This window comes from Neopelma chrysocephalum, unplaced genomic scaffold (assembly GCF_003984885.1).
Source record: "Neopelma chrysocephalum unplaced genomic scaffold, ASM398488v2 Primary Assembly neopelma1_106b, whole genome shotgun sequence".
NCBI classification, from domain to species: domain Eukaryota; kingdom Metazoa; phylum Chordata; class Aves; order Passeriformes; family Pipridae; genus Neopelma; species Neopelma chrysocephalum.
The window spans coordinates 460536-481609 of record NW_020897771.1 but is presented as its reverse complement, the minus strand read 5'-3'; the positions used below and the strand labels follow the sequence as shown (position 1 = coordinate 481609).

Sequence of the window (21074 nt, the reverse complement as noted above, 5' to 3'; positions counted from 1 at the left end):
GTCCGTCAGTGGGCGTCCGTGTGTCCATCAGTGGGCGTCCGTGTGTCCATCAGTGGGCGTCCGTGTGTCTGTCCGTGTGTCTGTCAGCGTGTGTCCATGTGTCCATCCGTGGGCGTCCGTGTGTCCGTCAGTGGGCGTCCGTGTGTCTGTCCGTGTGTCTGTCAGCGTCCGTGTGTCTGTCCGTGTGTCTGTCAGCGTCCGTGTGTCTGTCCGTGTGTCTGTCAGCGTGTGTCCATGTGCCCGTCAGTGTGTGTCCGAATGTCTTCAGTGGTCTGTGTCTATGTGCCCATGTCTGTCTGTGTGTCAGTGTGCCTGTCCGTGTGCGTGTCCATGTGTCTGTCTGTGTGTCTCTCAGTGTGTGTCCATGTGTGTCTGTGTGCATCTGTCTGTGTGTTCATTCTCTATCCTGTATCTGTGAGTCAGTCAGTGTGGGTCTGTCCGTGTGTGTGTGTCTGTGTGTCTGTCAGTGTGTTCATGTCTCTGTCCTGTCTGTGGGTCTGTCCGTGTGTATATCCTGCGCGTCTCTATCTCTCTGTTTGTGTCCCTCTCTGTGTATCTGTCTAGGTGTCTGTCCCAGGGTCTGTCCATGTCCCTTACCCTCTATGTCCGTGTGTCTGTGTCCCTGTGTCCATCCCAGTCTGTCCCGTGTGTCTGTGTGACACTGTCCCCCTGTGTCCGTGTCTCTGTGTCCTTGTGTGTGTCCATGTCTGTGTCCCTGTGTCTCAGTGTACCTGCAGGTCTGTGTGTGTGCCCTCTGTCTATCCACTTGTGTCTGTCCGTGTGTCTGTGTCCCTGCGTGTCTGTTGCTTGTCTGTCTCTGTGTGTCCATCTCCTTGACTGTGTCTGTCCAGGTGTGTCCCTGTGGTGTTTGAGGCCCTCCCAGAGCAGATCCCAACATCCCACCAAGCTCTTACCTTAACCCGGGTGCAGCACGGGCAGTTCCACCTGGAGCACTGGGGCATGGGCACTGCTTCCTACCCCTGCTTATGCCAAACCCCTCCAGAGAAGCCTTTTAAGGGTTATTTTCAAGGAAAATTCATCCCTTCTCTCCCTGGAGGGAACCCAGACACCCAGATCAGACCAAAAAGTGGGCACAGTGTGTCCCTCTCTCCACATGCACACACTGCCAAGGCTCCAAGGGTTGCTTTTTCCCTTCAAACCCTCTCGGTAAATGAACCCAACAGAAGAAACCCAAGTCAGAGACACACACAGAAACCCAGGGCACAGCAGGGCCTGTCCTCACGGGAGTTTTCCCCTCCCCTGACCCCACAACCTAAAGGGGAACACGTTGCGCAGGGACAGTGGCAGGGACAGGGCAGAACACACTCTCAGGACAAACGCTCCCAGCCAGGTCGGGCGGGTTCCATCTCCCATCACAGGCTGCTCCCACCAGCAGCACCAGCACAAGCTGGGATACAGCACTCAGCTATGGCCTCCTTCCCTCCAGCCTGCCACAATTCACAACTTCTTCACTTTCCAGCCTGGACACCTCTAATTCCTGCCTTGTGCCAACATGTCCCCCAGGAGCGCTCTGAGAGCGACAGAGCCGGCGGGACCCAGCGCTCTGCCCTTCTCAGGACACCTCAGACACGTCCCTGTCTGCCCAAAGTGGGGGCAGATGGGAAACGGACTCAGTTAAATAAAGGCACCAAACCAAATGTTACTGCAGAGGTTTCTGAGCACACCAGGAACCCTGAGCACCCCCCCAGCAGCACAACTCACTCACACCCTGGTTTGGTCACTCACGGGCTGCAGAGGGGAGCGGACACCTCATCTTCCAGCACTGCTTCATCCCATGGAATTCAGACATCCTTGAGGATTCCTTCACATGCAGCCCTGCCTGTGGTTTTGCTTACCTGCTGAGCACTGAGTGATGTGGTGGTTGGGTCAGACAGGTCACTGTTGAGGCTGTTACAGAACCCAGATTCAGTGGTAACTAAGACTGGTCTGACACAGAGCAGAACATTTAGGCACAATCTTACCTTCTCTCCACGTTTTCACCTTTGAAGTGCCACATTCTAGGTCTTGTTCTCTACCACTAAATTCTCTGGCCCAAAATATTTATATTAGTCCAACCTTTGTACTATAATAGTAAAAAATTAGGTAATGGGGATTCCTAAGCAGAGGAGGACTCCAAGCGATACCAACAGGAGATGCTGTACATGCAGGATCCAAATTATCTTTTGCCTCCAGAACGGAGACAGTTCTGATATGCCCATTGCACTTACGCAAGGAATTACGGCACAGTAGCTCTTGTATTTTAGAGACACTCTTCCTGCCCCACACATAACCCACATGTTCAAGATTATTACTTGCTGTTATGCCTATTTTATCCCCAGGACCCAAGGCACAGCCAAAAGCTTTCTGCAGGCTGCAGGGGCAAGGATGGGGTTCTCACCAGACTCAATCTTAAATTTGGGAGCCTCATTTGACCCAGGGTCCATCTGTAACCACAGGTTAAAAGAGAGGGGCCTCCAGAGAAAGATTTGTCCCAGGATAATAAGCTGCTGCATCTGACAGCAGAGGCCTGTCTGAGGGGGACAGGCACCGTTATACATAAACCAGTGCAACTGGGACCTGACAGCACTCCCAGAGCACCCGTTTGATTCAGCAAATTGTTCCTATAAATCCCACCCACCATCTTCAAAGGCCTCCTGGAAGCTGATTGCCAGGACTGTGGCAGCATGGAAAAGGCTCAACATGAGCAAAGCTGACAAGAGGGAAAATAAAAGGAGAGGATTCAGGGGAAACATGACACAAAACAACAGCAAACCCCGAGACACAAGTGTAACCTTGTAGAAGAGGAAAGATACTCAGAGAAAACAACATCTCCAAGCATAATTACCCACTGAGTAGGCTCTGGGCTCGTCAGAGAAGAGGCCACACGTTGTTGTATACTCAGATCTCACTTAGCACACGAGAAATCCTGACCTGAATACTACTGCAATGCAAATTCCAAACCTGCTCTGGATCCTCATGCTCCTGCCTGGTTCCTGGGGAAGGAGCTGTCGGCCCTGGAGATGGAGCTTCAATCTTTCAACTAATCTAAGTTTATCTTAGGATTTACGTTTGATTCCACACTCATCTAAGTAATGGAGCAGTTAACTGGTGATGTGCCGTGCACGAACTGTAAAGAGAGAAACACAAGTAGCAGGAATTGCTTTCTGCATCCCTCAAATATGGTAATGAGGGTTTAAAATTTTATAAGATACTTGAATGCAATTTTTCCAGGGCCTTCCCTCACTGTGTTTAGTCAGACTTAGGCTGCAGTATAAAAACGGTGTTGAATGTTAAACCTGTCATACCTGTCTCCAAGAAAGGCTTGTTTCAGGATCCAGGCTCCTGCCCCACTCTCCTCTTGCTTTAAAAGCCACGTAGCCACAGAACAGGGAAGTAAGACCAGACTCTAAGGTTCACACTCCCAGCTCTGGACTACAGACACATTGTGAAGCATCTCAGCACCGCAACAGCCTTATGAATAAATCAAGATCTACTTTAATTTAAAACACAAGTGCAAAGGATTCACAACTACAGACCAGCAGGAGTGTTTGTTTCAAATTATAAATCTTTTCCAAGCCCTGCTCTTTTGCATAAAAAAAAAGTAATATATCTGAAATACATAAACATTTTAAGTCAAAAATTTTCCAGTGCAGCTAAAGAGGAGCTAAATGAATTAATTTCAATCAACTCCATCAGCCCCAAACTTAGACATCCAGTCTAGGCAAACCCCCTGTGACCCCTCTACCTGCCACAGGCGAGGGAGAGAGTGATTTCATCCTTCAGCAGGTGTCTGAGACAAGGGGGTGAGCCACCCTCCACAGGTGTTCCCTCCCCACAGATACAGAGCCAACCTACACACTCCACAGACTGGGCGCCCACCCTGTGATGGCATCAGTGCAGATCAATTCCCTCCCAAATTACTTCAAGTAATCAACTGTGGCTTCAATTTTGAAGCAGGATCTGTAACTGGAGCAAACAGCAGAGGACAGAGATTATGAACATCTTCTGAAGAAAATGCAATTCTGAGGTTAGTTTCTGGCACAGAAGGACTGTCCCGAGAATAACTTAAATTCCAGTACATTTGCATGTGGAGTTTCAAAACAAAATCCCAGTTCCACATGTAAGAGTATATTCTTGAGACCTCACAACAACACACACCGTCACTGTACAATGTTAATCCTGACCTAGAGTCCAATTACCTTGAGGATCTCACTGACCAGAGAGTGTAGCACACAAAATACCTAAAACTATGTTAAAAGAACTCAAAGAGCTGTTTAGACAACCAGAAACCTTTCAGATGCCAAGGGCTGGTGGGGAAGGGCAGACCAACAGCCAGACAGCAGAGGTGTCTCCCCACATCCTGCAGCAGCCGCAGGGAGATGGAGGTTGGACAATCACCTCCCACGAACACAGAGATCAATCCTGGGATGAGCAGCACAGCTCAAACTGTTCCATTCTGTCTCCTACAGCATCCCCAAAATGCTACCCAACAACTGCCTCAGGGCAGCATTTCTCAGCCTCTCCTGGGAGAAGGGGCAGGGAAAGAAAGGCGCCTGGAAAGCAGCCCCAGGAGCAGGCTGCTCACACCCCAGCCAGCACCAGAGGTCTTACGTGGTGAATTGTCAACCACAAGGACCTGGTGGTGGGAGCACCTGGTCTTCACAGAGTCCACTTGGAGGCCTTTGTTCAAGGGTTTCCAGAAGTTTAAAATCATGAAATGGATTCAAGATTGACCACTAAACCATACACATTCCGCAGCAAAAGAGAAGCCTGTTGATGCAAGAGAGCCACTTAGAAACAAATATATACATATCACATCACTCCCGAGCCAAGTGTGGGCAGGTTTCCAGGTCCACATTTAACCCAAGGAAATTAAAATCGTCTGTGAAAAAGTCTCAGAGGAAAAAAATTCAAGTCTTTGTGCATTGTTTGACAGTTTAAAGGGGTCTGTGCCCCAAAATGAGTCAGCACAGGACTCCAGTGTAGAATGAAGGAAGCAAAGATCACATTTCTAACCGGGAAACATCATTCCAGTTCAGTGGTCAGCAGCCAAGGTGTGCAGAAACTCACAGACATTCAGATACACAACTTCAGACTCCGCTTCAAACGCCATCCTCCGGCAGCAGTGATTCCCAAGGCATGGAATACCCGCTTTATCCTTGGTCTCACCTGGATCTAGTCTGTATTGATTGTCTTCAGCAAAGGAGAAGCCCCAGAAGGCTGCAAATGCACGGACAGGATTCACACTCATCCTCTAAAACAATCGCTGACAAGTTCCAAGCACCATTCACAGGATGAAACCACCTGGGCTCTTCATTTTTTAGATTTCTTTTTGTTATAAACATTCCTTTTTCCCCACAATTTTCCCTCAGGCAGAGTCAGCAGGTGGAGGTGCGCTTCCTGTATTGTTGGATAAGGGGCACCAAACACTCTGGAAGTCCTGTCTGGAGCAAAAAGGGATGATCCAGAAGTTCTTGTGCTGTTGCTCTTTCCAACGGATCCCGTGTCAACATCCTTTCCAAGAAGTCTCTCAGAACTGGGGAGGTCTGTGAAAAAGCAACCAAGTCAAACCTGCAAAGCGACCAGGCACAGCTCATGCAACACCAGGCTGCCCAGGTGGGCTTGGTTAAAGGGATCCTGCACCTTCCCCCCTCTGTATCCCTGTTTTCCCAGCAATGTGACATGGAGCTCACACTTTTCATGTTAGGGACATAACCTTCTGTCACTGGTAGGCACAACACTTACACAGGTTGTTTTCTTTCCAATGGGCCACAGCCAATCAAGACAAGCCTGCCTGGAGTGTCCTTCCATCCAGATCACTCCTGTTTCCCATTTCATTATTTTCTGCAGTTCAGCTCAAAAATTCAGCAAGATTCCTGCTACCTGAGCACATCCCTTGGGTGGGAAGGGTGCCTCAATTCATTCTTTTACTGGTCACAGATTGTGGAAAAAGTAGTTCAATAAGATTCCCAAATTGGTTTTGAGAGCCTGGAACCCTCATGCTGCTGGTGCAAGAAGGTGAAAAAGCTGCAGAACAGGTACCAAAAGCTGAATGACCTCCCAGGTTTGTCCTTTGGAAGAGCTGTAAAAACCTGGAGTAGCCAGCCTCAAGCACCACTTCCAGGCCCTGTACATCTCTGCTGGTTTAATCCTCTGCTTCGTTAAAACGGAATAAAAAAATGAACTTGGCTTATATTTATTTATTTAAATGCTGTTAATGACATCTAATTTAGGTTGGGGGCATTTTCCAAGCTCTGGCTCACTCAGAAGTAGAACGTGAAATCCTGTTCACACTGAGCTACTGTTTATTTCAGGAGCCCTTTGGATGACTTTGCTGGGATGGCTGGAGGTAGAAGGCACTGCCCAGCTGAGGACGAGTGCTGGGATCCAGCCTGTATCCCTGTGTCCCTGGCAGGGAGTCTGCCCATGCCTTAGCAAAGCAGCAGGGACTGTCCCAGTGACACCCCTTGAACCTGGTGCACCAGTACTTCAGTCACTGACCACAGGAAGTCAGGGACTGGCACCAGGATGGAGGGCTGAGTTCCCCCAGGACACAGGGCAGGACGGCCCCTGGCCTGTGACCCAGAGATCTGCTGGAAGCCAGTCTGCTTCCTGGGATAACCGGAGCAGAGTAAGACTATGATCAGCTCTGGCTGTGACAGCCAGACAGCAGGGCCATGTCACCAAGTAAGGTGTGACCCAGACCAGGCTGGCTTTACACTGCCCAAGGAGGGCGAGCACCGGGTCCAGAACGTGACCATTACATTTTAATTAGTGTTGCAAAGGCAAAGAGGAGAGAGCAGCTGTTGATGTTAGTTCAGCAGTCTACTCTGTTAAATAATTCAGTTTTAGCAGCTGCAGATCCTCTGATTAACTGCAAAGACCCGGTAGCTCAGGATGCTGCAGAAGCTGTTTGATCTCACAGGCTCAGCCTGGAATGAAAGGATTGCTCCAAGTGGGGACTGAAAGGTTATCACTGTTTCTTATGCCACTGCTACTTTTTCCTAAAAAACCATGAAGCCAAGTTCATCTTCAAAGCAGCTGCAGTGTCTCCACGAGCTCCTGTGTGTCCTGAGTTCTCCTGCTCTGACAATAACACAGTCTTTGCAGTCCTGAAGACTGCAAAGGTGGAAACTCCCAAGGATCCTCCTGTTTCCTTCCCTACTCTATCGACATCAGCAAGCTGGGAACTGCTGGGTCCAGCCAAGGCAGCTCTGATTTGCACTCTCCATTTATGCCCAGGTGCCCTTACACTGTCAGCGCTATTCCCCACACAGCCACCAGCTGTCAGCAGCAGCCACCGAGGCCCCGGGGCCAAAGCACTTCCCAAGGAATGTCCTAGCAAGACCATTTCCACAGCCAGCTGTTCCGGGAACAGCTGATAGGGATGTTCCCCTGTGATAACCATCAGGTGTACAAGGGTTTGCCAGCATTCTCACCCTGTGGAAGTTCTTCAGTTTGGGAGGAGGACTGTCTCGGAGTCTCTTCATTGCCTGGACTGGAGAATCACTAAAGTAGGGGGGTTCTCCATCCACCATCTCTATCACCATGATCCCCAGGGACCAGATATCCACCTATGGGAGCCAATGGCACATCAACACACACAGTTCAGAGCAGCAGGTCCTTGCTGTGTTGCTTTCACCAAGGCTGCAACACTTCCACCCATGACAAATGGTATCGAGTCAAACACTGACCCCTTGATGCTCTTGGGCTCCTTACAGCAGTTTAACAAAGTCAGTTTTGCACCCAGGACTGAGCATCAGTGGTGTTGCAACATGTAAAGGTCTGCAAGTAACTGCCTGTGCTACACCTGGTTCCTTGGTAAACAAAACTCATTAGTCTGCTGCCACCTGCCCGAAATTCCAGAGCTCCCATCCCTGCCTCCCCCGAGGTGAGCCCCTCGGAGCTCACATCTCCTCCCTTCCCTTTCTGGCATCCATTTACTGATCTCTATCGTGTCACAGGCTGCTCCTTGCTCCCATCTGTCCACAGCTGGTATAAATCTAGGCCAAGCTTCAGGTGTAAGAATAGAATAAGTTTATGCCTCTTTCCTGGAAGCAGAACAATCTATTTTTCTACTGACTTTGAAAATATTGCCATCATCACAATCAAATCTGTAGCCACACTTGGCTTTGTTTTAAATAGAGTCTAGAGGCTCTTCCTTGAAAAGGCAATAGTTATTTTCCTGTGACACTTGAGAATATTATTTGCTCCCTCTCCTGATATTAGGGAGGTGTCCCTTACCTCTGTGGTGTATGGTATCCTGGCAATGACTTCTGGAGCCATCCAGTAGGGAGTACCCACCAGGGACTTTCTCTTGGGTACATCTTTACTGATCTGAGCACAGAAGCCAAAATCTGAGAGTTTGACCTGTACAAAGAGAAAAGCAACCAACCTTAAAAATCAACCTTAGACAACACAGAGGGAAACACCACAGACATCAAAGGGAGTAAGAGGATGAGCTGCAAACAAGGGATTGGGAACAGAAAGGAAGCAAGAGAGGAAGGCTGCAGCAGCAGAAGACAGGAAACAGTCTGTCTGAGGACACATACCCTGCCATCCAGTGTGAGAAGGATGGAGTCACTCTTGATGTCCCGGTGAATGACCCCCTGGGCATGGAGGTAGGACAGAGCCTGCAGCACCGACTCACACACCGTGGCAATCTGCTCCTCGTTCAGCCTGCAATCAGGGACAGGGGAGCTCAGCTGGGCAGGGACAGGGCTCGGCCACAAGGGCACGGTGCAATTCTCAAGTTAAGTCACAGGTATTTGGGTTCCCTATGGCCTTTACTATCTCACCTTCACCACTCTTCTGTCTGCTACTGTGGAAAACAGCTTTGACTTGATGGTTGGCAACTTAAAGTTTTCGTAGGTTTAATACAGAGAACTTGTATTTTAAATCCCATATCTCAGTTCATTCTGCAAGATGCTGTTTCAAGCAGTTCTGACAGGCAGCAGTGCTGCTCGATGCCAAGGTGCTGCAGTAACTGGTGAGACAGCTCTTTTTAAAGCAAATATGGTAAAGCCATTGTTCACAAGGGTTATTGTGCAACCTTATCCAGAAAACATCTAAACACATTCTCTGATAGCAAATACAGGGATCCTTTAGGTTTTCCTGCACACACCTTGGGTACACCACTCACACCTGATTAGAGGTAGCACAGGTTACAAGCAGAGAAGACCCTCCTGATTTCCACCACTCTCTGTTAGCACATGGAATATGAGCACCAAGAACCTCACCTTTTAGGTTTAGATAACAAGAGGTGCACTTTCAGCCTGTCATGGATCAAATTTGGTTTCAGGCAAGTGTCTGCATAGTGTAAAACACATTACTGGAGAATTACCTCACTCCTGGAGATGCAAATCACTTATCCCCCTCAGTAAATGTTTAGTGACTGGAATGAGGGTATTTTCCTCCCTGGGAAAAACTGCTACAGGCTGACTTCTGATAAATGTTATGGTTAGAACAGATCCTCTTTCCACCATGTGAAAAAACAAGCCTTCATTAACAGGTTCAAAGGAAGCTTCATAAAACCAATCTAGGCTGAGGTCCCACAATGGAATTCAGACTGACTGGTGGATATAAACACACAGGCCCTTCATAAACCTCTTCAGCAATTTTTATCTGTAATCCCAATGCCATCTAAGAGCTACAGGAGTTTCACAGGCTCTGCAATGCTGTAACTCCTCAGGACTAAGTGTTGATTCTCAGACCCTGACATGTGTAACTCGGTGCTGGAGGACCAGCCCAGCTAAGTGTCTCCAGGACACTCCTTCCAGGTGGAGGCTACAGAGGACAATGTGGCTTTTCATACCTCTCAAACACATCACAGATGTGCTTCCAAAACACAGAATCCAACAGAGCAAGATATATGCCTTAAATCCACCACAGGATCTAGTCTGAGCACATGAGTGAACCAAGGATATACTGTGATTTTTAAAAAACCAAATACAATTGGTGTTAGCAATACTGCCTAATTATAACCAGCTAAGATTCTGAATCTTCAAAAAAGAAAAGCTCATCCTACAGACTTTCCTGGTCAGTCTTTCCGTTGGTATTCCCTGCACCAGCTTCCAGCCTCGCAGGACTGCTGGGAAGCAGGAGGAGGGTGCTCCAGGCCATGGGTGGACCCCAGGGGCCATCTTAGAACAACTTCTCTGCCCTACAGAAATGCTTGGGGCATTAATGAATATCAAGTGGTGTGGATAAGGAAACAAATTTAGGAGAGTGTCCGGTAGCTGCTATCTTTAGGCAATGAAATTTGGGAAGGAGTCCAAATCTCAAGGCTCTGTTGCACTTTTCCAGAGGAGTTAGTGAGGTTGAATTTGTGGCTAAGGTTGCACCACTGAAAACTATTTCTGCATGCTCTTTAATACTTATTCAATGAACTTTCTGGCCAGGATTCAACAAATATAGTAAACAGTGGTTTTTTATGAGTGCAGTGTTTTTCAGGGAAGGTCATCAAGGAGATGAACAGTGGGTACCTAAAGGGATCAGTCCTGTGAAGGAGGTTCCTTCTATATCAGAAGTATTATCACATAATTCAAATGGATAACAGTTACAAAGTGCAGCAGTTTCAGGGCACAACAAACACAAGGTCTCTGAGAGAAACTACTCTTCCCAGAAATCCCCACTCTGCTCTTGCTCTTAGGTGTTGATGTTTTTGATTTTGCTTCGTACCTGATTTGAGACACAATGTCTGTGAGGGCTCCCCCCTGCAGGAACTCCATCAGCACCCAGAGCTCCTCTCCCACGAGGTAGCTCTTGTACATCTCCACGACATTGACGTGCTGATAGTCCCTCATTATCACCACCTGGAAATCCACAGGGAGCAAGTGACCACCACAAAACCACTCACAGCACCCAACCCTCCCCAGCCAAGCAGGACTCGCAGCCCTACGCGTCCAGCGCAGAGCCCCCATCCCCCAGCAGTAATCCTTGGTACAAGCATAATCCTACTCAAAGGAAGACGGTCCTGCTCCCCCCTATTTGCCATGCTGGCTGTTCCCCCAGCTGTTCTCCCTCACCTCATTGAAGAGGAGCTCCCGGCGCTGCTGCTTCCTCAGGTCCATCATTTTCACGGCCACCTGGCGCCCCGAATGCTTCTCCCGCGCGATGCACACGATGCCCGTGGAGCCCTCCCCGATCTTGACGTAGTTCTCCAGCATCGCCCGTGGATCCCCCTGGTCCACGACCATCCTGAGGGCAGCTTTGAACTGCTCATGGGTCACCACCACGGGGTCCTCGCCTGCCGGCTGCCCCTTCCCAGCGGAGTCCGGGGGCAGGTGGAGGTTGCTGGAGCTGGTCTGGGTGTGCCGGCTGCGGGGGGACCCGGCTGGTGAGGGCCGGCTCAGGGGCACTGCCACCGCCTTCTCCGCTGGCGGGGACTTCTGGGGGGTCCCGGCTTCCGAGACCCCCCTGGGGAAATCGGAGGCAGGCGGATCTGGCGGGAGAGACTGGGCTTTGGCTGCAGGGCTGCGCGGGGAGCCCCACTGCTGGGGCCTGAAGAAAGTGTTAGGCTGCCAGAGGAACAAAGGGGAAAGGGGGAAAACCAAAAAGGGATGGTTGGGTTAACAAGCAGAAAGGTCAGGAATCAGTTTTGTGTCATTCCACTCTGCCCTAGCACAACCTGGAGCTGACTGGAGTCAAGAGCTCCAGGTCTGCCCAACACATGCTTGGATGAAGATCTGCTTGGATGCAGATCTTCAGGAATCCCTTAGGGAATGGGTGCTACACTTTAGGGACCTCCAAACTGAAGCAGTTTAAAGGGAACCTTTTAAAGCACATGCTTTAAAAAACCCACCAAGACCCAAAACCCACAGAAAAAACCCAGCTGCTAAAAAGCATTCCAACCTCGCCACCAAAACTCAGGGGCAACCTGTGCTGCAGAGAATTTGAAAATCCTTTATCCCTCTGTGCCTCTGATCTTCCTCTGTATAAAAGGAAAGAGGATTCATGCCAAGGCTGTAAATCACTTTGATGTCTTGGCCTAATTCCCTTGGGGTAATTACACTCTGCCTATTGAAAACTCTCTCTGCACTTTCCACTGGTACCTGCAGAGCATTCCTGTCGATCAGGCACAGAACTAGCCCTCTGCTTTGGGAAAAGCACTGGGATCCAGGCCAGCTGGAGGCAGCCAGCCTGAGACTCCAGCTACACAGAGCCACCTGCCACCTTGGCAGCTCCAAAGTGACCGATCGTGAATTTGGAGGTTTTTGGAGACATCCCACTCCAGTGCCACACAGGCCCACCCCTGTTCAGTGTAGTGAGATCACAGCCCATGGGAACATGGCTTTGGGATACACATTCCCATGCGACCACTACACATGGGTCTCCCAAGAAGGATAAACCTTGTCATGCTCATACTCATCCTGGAAATGTTGATTAATTAAAATGCGACATCTAGCAGGTGGGGTATAAAATACATTATATACTTACATGTGTATATGTAAAATATACATAATATATGTATACAAACACATTCAAAATAATAGTGGAGCTGCTTCAGAATGAGCAAGGCAATCATTTGTGTTATAGGGCAAAATTACTTCAAAGCAAAAAGCATTTTCTCTCTCACAATTCAGAGAGATTATTAATAAAGTTAATAATATGAGAATGGGAACCAAAAACTGCCAACAGAGACTTTTTTAGAAGAGGACTCCTTTTCCCATCTCAGACAGGAAATAATTGTATAGGATTTAATTCCATGCACTTTGGGTTTTAATCAAGGATTTTTGTCAACAGCAGGATCTGCATAAGCCTCACAAACACATGGGGCTCATTTTCACACACACACAGGCCCTGGAAAACACCGGTTAGTGGCATCAGGCACAGCACAAACACAGGTGGATGTCAGGAGCTCCTTCCTCCCCGAGTGCCAGCCCCACCTCTGCACTCCTGTGCTGACATGCTCACAGCAACACAGCATTTATTTCTCAAATCTTGTTTTGTCTCAGGAGAGAGAATCCAAAAAGGTTCTCTCTAACCCCGAGCGTGCAGGAGGGGCACACAGCACATGTGCAGGCTCACACAAGTGTGTTATCTCCTGCTCCCACAGCTGACAGCCCAGTGGACACATTCTCAGTCCTGGGACGTTGTGAGGTGTCACTGGTTCTCCCACTCCTGTCCCCCATATCGGGTTTAAAGGAAGGTTCACTCAACCTTCCCATGTGCCTGTTATGGCACCCACCTCCTAGGAAAGTGGTGGATGCTCTGTCCCATCCCTGGACGTGTCCAAGGCCAGGTTGGACAGGGCTTGGAGCAACCTGGTCTAGTGGAAGGTGTCCCTGCCCGTGGCAGGGGGTGGAACAAGATGAACTTTAAGGTCCCTTCAACACAAACCATTCTGGGATTCCATGGTTCAGTTGTATCCCTGTCCCTTTCACCTGCAGTTACACATTTCTCACACATCAACACCTCCACCTGAGAGGGAGACTCACATTGTCACCCCGCAGGCTGCTAAGAACACATCAGATAAACAACTCCCAGCTATGGCACAGATCCCTCCCTGGAGCAGGGAGATGGACTATAGCCCCAAGGTCTTCCCTGCTCCTCTCTTCTGACAAATACCTGGAGCTCAAATGCACCCAAGCACATCCATTTAGCTGGGAACCTCTGCTCCTGCTGAGGATGGCAAAGACACTCTGGCTAGGGAAGACACAAGTGGCCAGTTCTAGGTACTCCAGCCAGTGTAGATGAGCCCAGAGCCACTGAGACAGCAATAAGTGCAGCTTATGCTACACAAGAACTGCATTCCTTGAGAATCCCACTGCCTTGGAAAGGAAATCCACTGTGCCCAAAGCCTTGAGCCCGATCCTTATGCAAACTGCAAGAAGCAGGTTGGAGACTTCCCCTGGCCCTGCAACACACTACAGAAGAGTCAGTTTGGTTGGGATGGTGGTTCCTGTCATTATCCTCCCAGTTCAGGGACTCTGGAGCTGCTGCAAATCAGCCTGGCTCAGCCCCAGCCCAGTGCAGACTTTGAAGGCAGCAGACAAGCCATGGGAAGTTGATGGGTGCTGGGTCAGCCTGGGAAGGAAGAGCAGCAGTGGCTGCATTTCCTACCCAGTACAGGAACCAGAGATCTTCTCCCAGCTCAACACAAAGTGAGTCATCCATTCAGGACAGCTTTCCTGGGGGAGCTGTAGCCATGAGTTGTCCCACCCTTTCCAGCAGCCAGCATTTCCTGTGTGACAGCACCGTGGGTACCAGTGCAAACCCTGACAGATACAGCTACACTCAGCCCACTCTCTGAGGCAGTTCTGGTTTGCACAGGCAGAAGAACACATTGCTAATGGAAGCCACAGCCATTTCCCAAATGGCAAAGGCTCCCTGATGCCAGTGGAATGGCACTGCAGTTATGCCTTTACCTCACAGAAGGGCACAAGTGAGTAAGTCCCCTCATCCTTGCCAGCCCACGCTCCTGCAAGTACAGCTCTGCCAACCAACCCTTCTCCCAGAGATCTGGCTGCCGCCCTGAGCTGTGCCTCACAGTGCAGCCTGTGAAGCACCAACGGACCACACACTTCCCCAGCCCAGGACCATTTGGATTCCAACATTAATCATAACAATAACAGATGGCTGCATGATGTTTGCAATTAAATTGGTTCAGCTGTGTACATAACCTCTGGAACTGTAAAGTCAACACTGCACCCACTCACAACTAGGGAATAGCTCTTACCTTGATCTGCAGGGAAGAGCCCGGCTTGTTTGAGGCGTTGGATGAGGGGAACACGCTGCGCAACAGCCTCCTCTTGAGGCTGTTCTCCCGGGATTTGGAGCTGGGGCTGCCCTCCCCCGAGGGCCTGGAGCTGGCTGCTCGCTGGGGCCAGCCCTCCTCCGGGCTCCTCGGCCCGGTGTCGCTGTCGCCCGGCACAGCCGGCACGTGCTGCAGCGCAGGGGTGCGCTGGAGGCAGCTGCCCTCGGCATCCTGGAACTCCGCCGGGCCCAGGGACTGCGCTTTTGTCACCATCCCGTTGGGATGGGACTGGCCTTCCAGCCGGGCTTTGTAGTCCGGCCACATGGTCTGCCTCCGGGCCACCTTGGAGCCACCATTGCAGCTGAGGTAGTTCCCATACTTGTCTGCCCAGTCTGCTTCAGGGCTCTGGAGATACATGTCCGGGGGTCTCTCATCCCCCAGGAGCCCCAGGGACTGGGCTCTCCTCCTGCTGGTGGGGCTCCTGCCCCTCAGGGTGTTCGAGCTGATGGCAGAGAGCTTCTGGATGTCGTTGAGCAGCCCCGAGATGTAGCCTTCCACTTCCACAGTGCTGCCCCGTACCACGGTCTGGGAAACATGGGGAAGGTGGGAAACGAGTAAAAAAGTCACAGTTGTAACAATTCAGGCTCAGTTTATCTTGCCAAAAGTTAGATTTTGTTTATATAGCCAAAGAATACTCAAGGAACTTAGGCAGGAAAAATTCTGTTCCCCTATTTCTCATTGTCCTTTACCGAGGGGGGGAAAAAAGGAATCTTTGGGTCACACTCTGCTGTCGGAGCAGAAGTGCTGTCAGCCACAACAGTCAATTCTGCTGCTGTGCTCAGGCTCTAAAAGGCAATATTAGAGCCAACCTGGAATATTTCAACTCTCCTGGCTCTCTTGTGCTGAAACTGTGTGACACTACATCACTAACGGCTCAACAAGCTCCTGAAATATTGGTTCTCAGAAGAAGTTGCAGCATGCTGCAAGCTCCATCTGCAGAACCCATCTCACTGTTCCAACACAAGGTTCATCTCTCCCCTGAAGCACTCCCAGTGTTGGAATCAGCCTCCCCCAGTCTGCTTCTCCCCAATTTCTGCTAATGCATCTGCATCCTGAGCAGTGCAGAGCACGCTGTTCCAGCTCTGCATCCCCCTCTGCTCTGCCAAGCCACTCTAATTAAACCCCGCACACAGGGTCACCACAGCTCACAACTGCCGTGTAAGCACCGGCTGCAGAACAAGGCTTCCATCCAAACAGGCACCAGCTCCGGACAAGTAGGACACTCGAAGCTGTCAATATATTATGTAGTGCTCTACCTTGTTTTTTCTGGAACTGAAAAGCTTACAGAAGCTTTTTTAGTGCTGGGAACCAAAAGGTTCCATTTCTCCACAGAAATTCGCAGCATAGGATCACTCCTACACTTTCATGAATCTCTGCCTGAAGGAAAGTCCTTCCCTGGAGTGACAGCAATCTCCTGTTTGCTAACTGAGCTCCAGGGATCTACTAAACATGCTGTATTAATTACACCAAGCCTAATATTTAGCTGGTGCAACACAGCAGCTCCAGTAATTTCAGCAGAACGCCACCACCGCGCTCCAACGAGCACCTGGTTTGCTCAGCGTCTGAGAATGAAAGGCACAACACAACATTTCTGTCAAACAAGGTGAGGGAAGGACAACCCCACTCATTCCATGGCACACACACCAGCTGCAGCTGGAAATTCTGGTCTTCACTCTACTCCCTCACCACACACACATTCCTCCATGGCCCAGCCGCAGCCACGGAACAACGTGCTGGGGACACGGACTTGTTAGACCAAAACGGACAAAAGTCATTCCAGAGAGACTCGTGTGTTCTCAAAATAAGAAGTCTCCAAGAACATGCTGTGGCCTCTCTGGAAAATCCACTCTAGTGCACACCTTCTACTTAGAAACTCCCTAAAGTTAGACTCAGGTCACTCCCATTAAGACAGTCCTACCCCAGTGGACAGGGAAGATGGGACTTAGCCTTGCTTTGCTGCTGTGTATAAAGACTGCATCAGATTAATGAAGAACCATCCACATTTGAGCCAAATCTATCTGGAGTGCTCTTACACAGATCATGCCTTACTGAGCAGAATTGAGAAATTATTTTTAACAAGAAAAGCCCCTTTTTATAAGCTACACACAAAAAAGGAACAACTCTGACAGCTGAATCCAGGACTAAGTATAAGGGCTTGGCCAATTAGCACTTAAAAAAAAAAATCTTATTGATTGGTATAATTGAACAGGAATTAATTCAAATGGAGTTTACCCAAAATACTCAACTATGTGATGCAGTCTCAGAGAGTATTTGCACTTGGACTTACTGGGAAAAAAACAGTGTTAGTTTAAGATTCTCCTCTAGTTCTTAAAGCCTGTTGGGTATTCTGTCCTTGTTCTCTAAAGGCTTTGCACCTCCTTTCAGCTTTTGCCATGCTCAGCTTTAATAAGTCACACATGAAAGTACCAACCAGCATTAGGCTCAGGGCAAACTCCCGGAAATCTCTTCATGCACATTCCTGTTTTGACAGTGATGCCTCACACTATTTTTGGAGTAGCCTTTGCCTAAATGGCTCAGTTTGCTCTGGAAATGCTGTTGGTGCAGTGTCAGGAGCCTCACTCGAGTCAAGCTACAGGAGAGTGCTGTCGTTTCCCCCAGACCCACGGCCCCACACCCTGGGATTGATGGAAATTGGGTTGCTTGACATGATTTGTTCTTGATAAATCCACACTGGCTGCCAGCTATTACCCTGCTATCTCCTTGGAAGTGGCTGCAAATAGATTACTTGCTTATTTGTTCCACCCTCTTTCTGGGAATAGAAATTATTCTGACTGATCTGCAATTCCTTGAATCTCACTAGGCCCAGCTGACTTGAAAATATGCAGCTTCTTAACCAAGTCTCATTTCTGTTCATGTTCTTTTCTTATTCCAGCTTGCATTCCCATCCCTTCATGCTCGTGCTAATTGTGTCAGCCCTCTGAACACACTTAATAAAGGCTGCAGAAAAATCATTAAACACTTAAGAATTCCCGGTGTCATCTGTTATTAACTTTCTTCCAAGATCAGCAGTGAGCAAATTCTTTCCTTCATCCTCCTTCTCCTCAGTGCACTTATGATGTCTCCTTAGTGCCCTTTATGTTCTTTGAGAATAACATCTCTTTTTGTGCCTTGGCCTTCCAGTTTTGTTCCTACATAAATTTCTTTTCTCTTTGCCCTTTATAACTTGACCTAGTTTCCACCCTTCTGAGCAATCCTCCTGCAGTTTAAGCTCATTAAAGAGCTCCTGATCCAACCAAGTTGGTCTCTTATTACACATTTCATCTTTGCTCTGGACTGTGCTCCTATCTCCTACTATATTTTGAACCTCAAAGCACATTCAGTACACCAGGCAATACCTCCTGCCTTTTTCTTTCACCTGTTCTTCCTGAGCAAGTCTTTCCTTTACAAATCAGCATTCTGCTCCAATATGATGTGCCATTTCAACTGCAGGTCTGATTATGTATAAAACTTACATTATACCAAATATAGTCCCATTTAGTCCCCATGTTTTTAACACCTACACACAAAAAGCTAAATATATTCATCAGATGGCCAACTCTTTTTTATATCCCTCCTAAAACCCAAGTAGTAACATCTCTATTTGACAACTCACCTTTCAGCTTTTAGGTCCATGGAGCATTTTTTTTTTTTTTAACAGAGAACAAAAACTTCCCACAAGCTCCCGAGACTTTAAACACAATGATTCTGTCACTATCTTTCATTTCCTTTTCCCACAGCAGGTCCCTGCTCTCACTTACACAGTCTCCAAAGCCAATTCCAGCAGCCAACTGAACCCACCCATCCACAAGAATCACCTGTTTCTCCTTACTGAAGGACTTGCTCTAAGGACGTGCTCCTGTTTAATATGTTCTACTTTCCATCAAAATGCTGGTTTGGAAACCCTTTTAGCCCAAACCCTCCTTTAGTCCTTGCTGTCCTCACTTGTCCATGAACAGCAAGCCAGTGCTACCCCACTCTTTCCCACTCAGGCTTCCCTGGCAACTTCATTACCAGCCCAATTTGCTCACCCATGAGAATGACAAACCTGCTAAAACAGGTCTGTCCCCGAGTTCTCCTCCTCCCTTCCCTGTACAGCAGCTGAACACATCCCAGGTCCTGTCAGCTCCACGAGAGCTTTCCCGTGTCCCTGTGTCCACAGTGACAGGCAGCTGGTTACTCCAACAGTGGCACTCCTGCAGTTCAGGACACTGCTGTCCCTATTGCTCATGAAGGTACTATCAAAGCCCAGCCCCTGCTCTCCCCTCCACCCTTAGCCCCACTTCTGGGGCAATGGAAACACTGCAACAGCGAAGAGCCGCCTCCCTCTCTTACCTTCATGGGCTGGAGCTGCATCCTCGTGATCCTCGAAGGATCTACCACTGGCTTGGGGCGCCTCAGTGTGTCCAGAATGTTCTGCCATTGAGGGGGCAGGCCCACAAATTTGCCCTCCTTTGGGTCAAACGAGGTGTGGACACGGTGCTCAAAGTTCTGCGGAGCCGAGATCTCCGGGCGTTTCTTCTTCTTCTTGCGGAACATGACGCCTGCAGGGGGAAGGCGACGCCGTCAGTGCGTGTCTGCGCCCGCAGCGCCCAGCCCGTGCAACCACCGGTCAGTTCTAGCAGCTCATTGCACTGCACCAAGGGCATTCTCTGGGGAAAAGCACTTTAACGAGCACTGATCATCACAGGAGGAAGCAGAGGCTTGCTCAAGACCACCTGGCAGGTCCATGGCTGAGGTGGGATTTCTACTGACTTCCTTTATTTCTACAAATTCACATTACCTGATATAAGCATTCAAAAATATGTCAGAGATGTGTATTTATATCTTACAGGCTCCTACCTAGGTTAAATGGCTCTGGAGTCCAGCCAGTGAGAGTGTTGATGCCACTACAAGCCTGAAATGAAAGGTGGTTATGAACAGGGCTCAGGTGGTCTTCTCACTGGTTACTGCAAGTAATTAATATCCACTTGGTTCCAATTTAAAGACAACAGAGCTGTTGCCAAAAGAAGATCTGCCCAACACCAACTTCGGATCTCAGTTTTTCTTGCTTAGAGGGCCCGTGAGGGAGAGAGAAGGTGGGAGGTGGAAATCAAACTCTGTCAGCAGGTAGCTGAAGAAGCTAAAATTAAAAACTAAGACTCCTTCCCTTGAGGGCTGAGAGAGACAGCTTGTGTGAACAGCCAGTGTAAATGCAACAAGCCAGAAGCAGCTAACACTGAAATATTCCCAAACACAGGAGACTTTCAAAATCTGAATCTAGATTTTATAGCCAAAAAAAGATAGTTAGATAAATAGAAAGCTAAGAGATCAGACCTCTGAAATTGGGAAGAAATTAAGGAAAAGGAAGAACCAGAGCTCTGTGTGCACAAGGTAGGAAAGGTGGAAGACTGCAAGGGATGGACACAGCCTCTCCTGAGGTCCCTTCTCCTCTGAAATGTTCCATGATTCCACTGACTGATTTGGGAAAAAGCTCCACAGGTTTATTAAAGCAATTAAAATCCACCAGTAAAAAAATGAAATCGTTTATACCCTCTTCTCTTTCCACTGACAACTTGACTGTTGGCATTTGCCTCTCACTAACACTGCTTACAGCAGTGAATGGCTCCTCTTCCTTGACATCAGGCAGAGCATTTTTGCCACTTCGACTTTGTAGCAGGTCACTCTTCCCCTGTACAGGACCTCGGCCTCCAACTATTTGTGCTGAACAAATATTTGCAAGGGTCAGAGACACAGACCACAGAGAGATAACCTTCTGTAGTGGAGACAAGAATACACTTCTAGAGGACACCCATCTCCAAAATCAGCACATCACAGGGAAATCTAGGGCAAATATTTTCCAGGTTGTCCCACTCTAAACTTGTTTAGGGAGCAAAGGGCAGCCATTAGCTGAACAATGACTGATTCCTGGTGCTAGACAGAGGTCCTGAAATCCAATCTACACTGGTTCCCAGTTTGGTCACCACGATCCTGCAGCCACAGGGGTGGGAAGTATTTGTGTGGCACAGAAGGACCTTTACTCCATCTAACACCCCGATCATGCCATCCATCCCTGGTGAAACCCACCCCTCACATTGACACTGGCCACTGCAACACTGCAGCCAGGAGCCCACCAAAGATACCTCACAGTTGAAAAAGAACACAAAAGGTTAGCAAACTAAAAAAAACCACAAGAGAGGCTGGAAGCAACTGTTCTGCTTGGAAGAGGTTTCACAGCCAGAATAATCTTTGCTTAGAACAAGCTCCAATGAAAACACAAATCCATCTCAGTGGAGAGCTAATGGGAAGGGTGTCTGTGCTCCAGGGCTGGATTGCAGCT

At 48.9% G+C, this 21074-nt stretch overlaps 1 protein-coding gene across 7 annotated transcripts in view; it reads right to left on the bottom strand.

Moving 5' to 3' along the window:
* Window positions 1–1767: 1767 nt before the first annotated feature.
* PAK6 (p21 (RAC1) activated kinase 6) overlaps window positions 1768–21074 on the bottom strand; it is a 38888-nt gene continuing 19581 nt past the window's right edge. For 5 of the 7 annotated variants that reach the window (XM_027696382.1, XM_027696383.1, XM_027696386.1 and 2 more), the window contains 8 exons: window positions 19091–19299; window positions 14681–15283; window positions 11028–11519; window positions 10681–10814; window positions 8553–8679; window positions 8245–8370; window positions 7440–7574; window positions 3473–5546 (listed from right to left, as the gene is read on the bottom strand). In XM_027696382.1, the coding sequence (XP_027552183.1) occupies window positions 5379–5546; window positions 7440–7574; window positions 8245–8370; window positions 8553–8679; window positions 10681–10814; window positions 11028–11519; window positions 14681–15283; window positions 19091–19294 (1989 nt within the window). In that variant the 5' untranslated portion in view covers window positions 19295–19299 and the 3' untranslated portion in view covers window positions 3473–5378. Of the gene's footprint in view, window positions 1909–3472; window positions 5547–7439; window positions 7575–8244; window positions 8371–8552; window positions 8680–10680; window positions 10815–11027; window positions 11520–14680; window positions 15284–19090; window positions 19300–19597; window positions 19815–21074 lie in introns of those variants that run through there. The other 2 variants (XM_027696385.1, XM_027696387.1) reach the window with 2 other exon arrangements.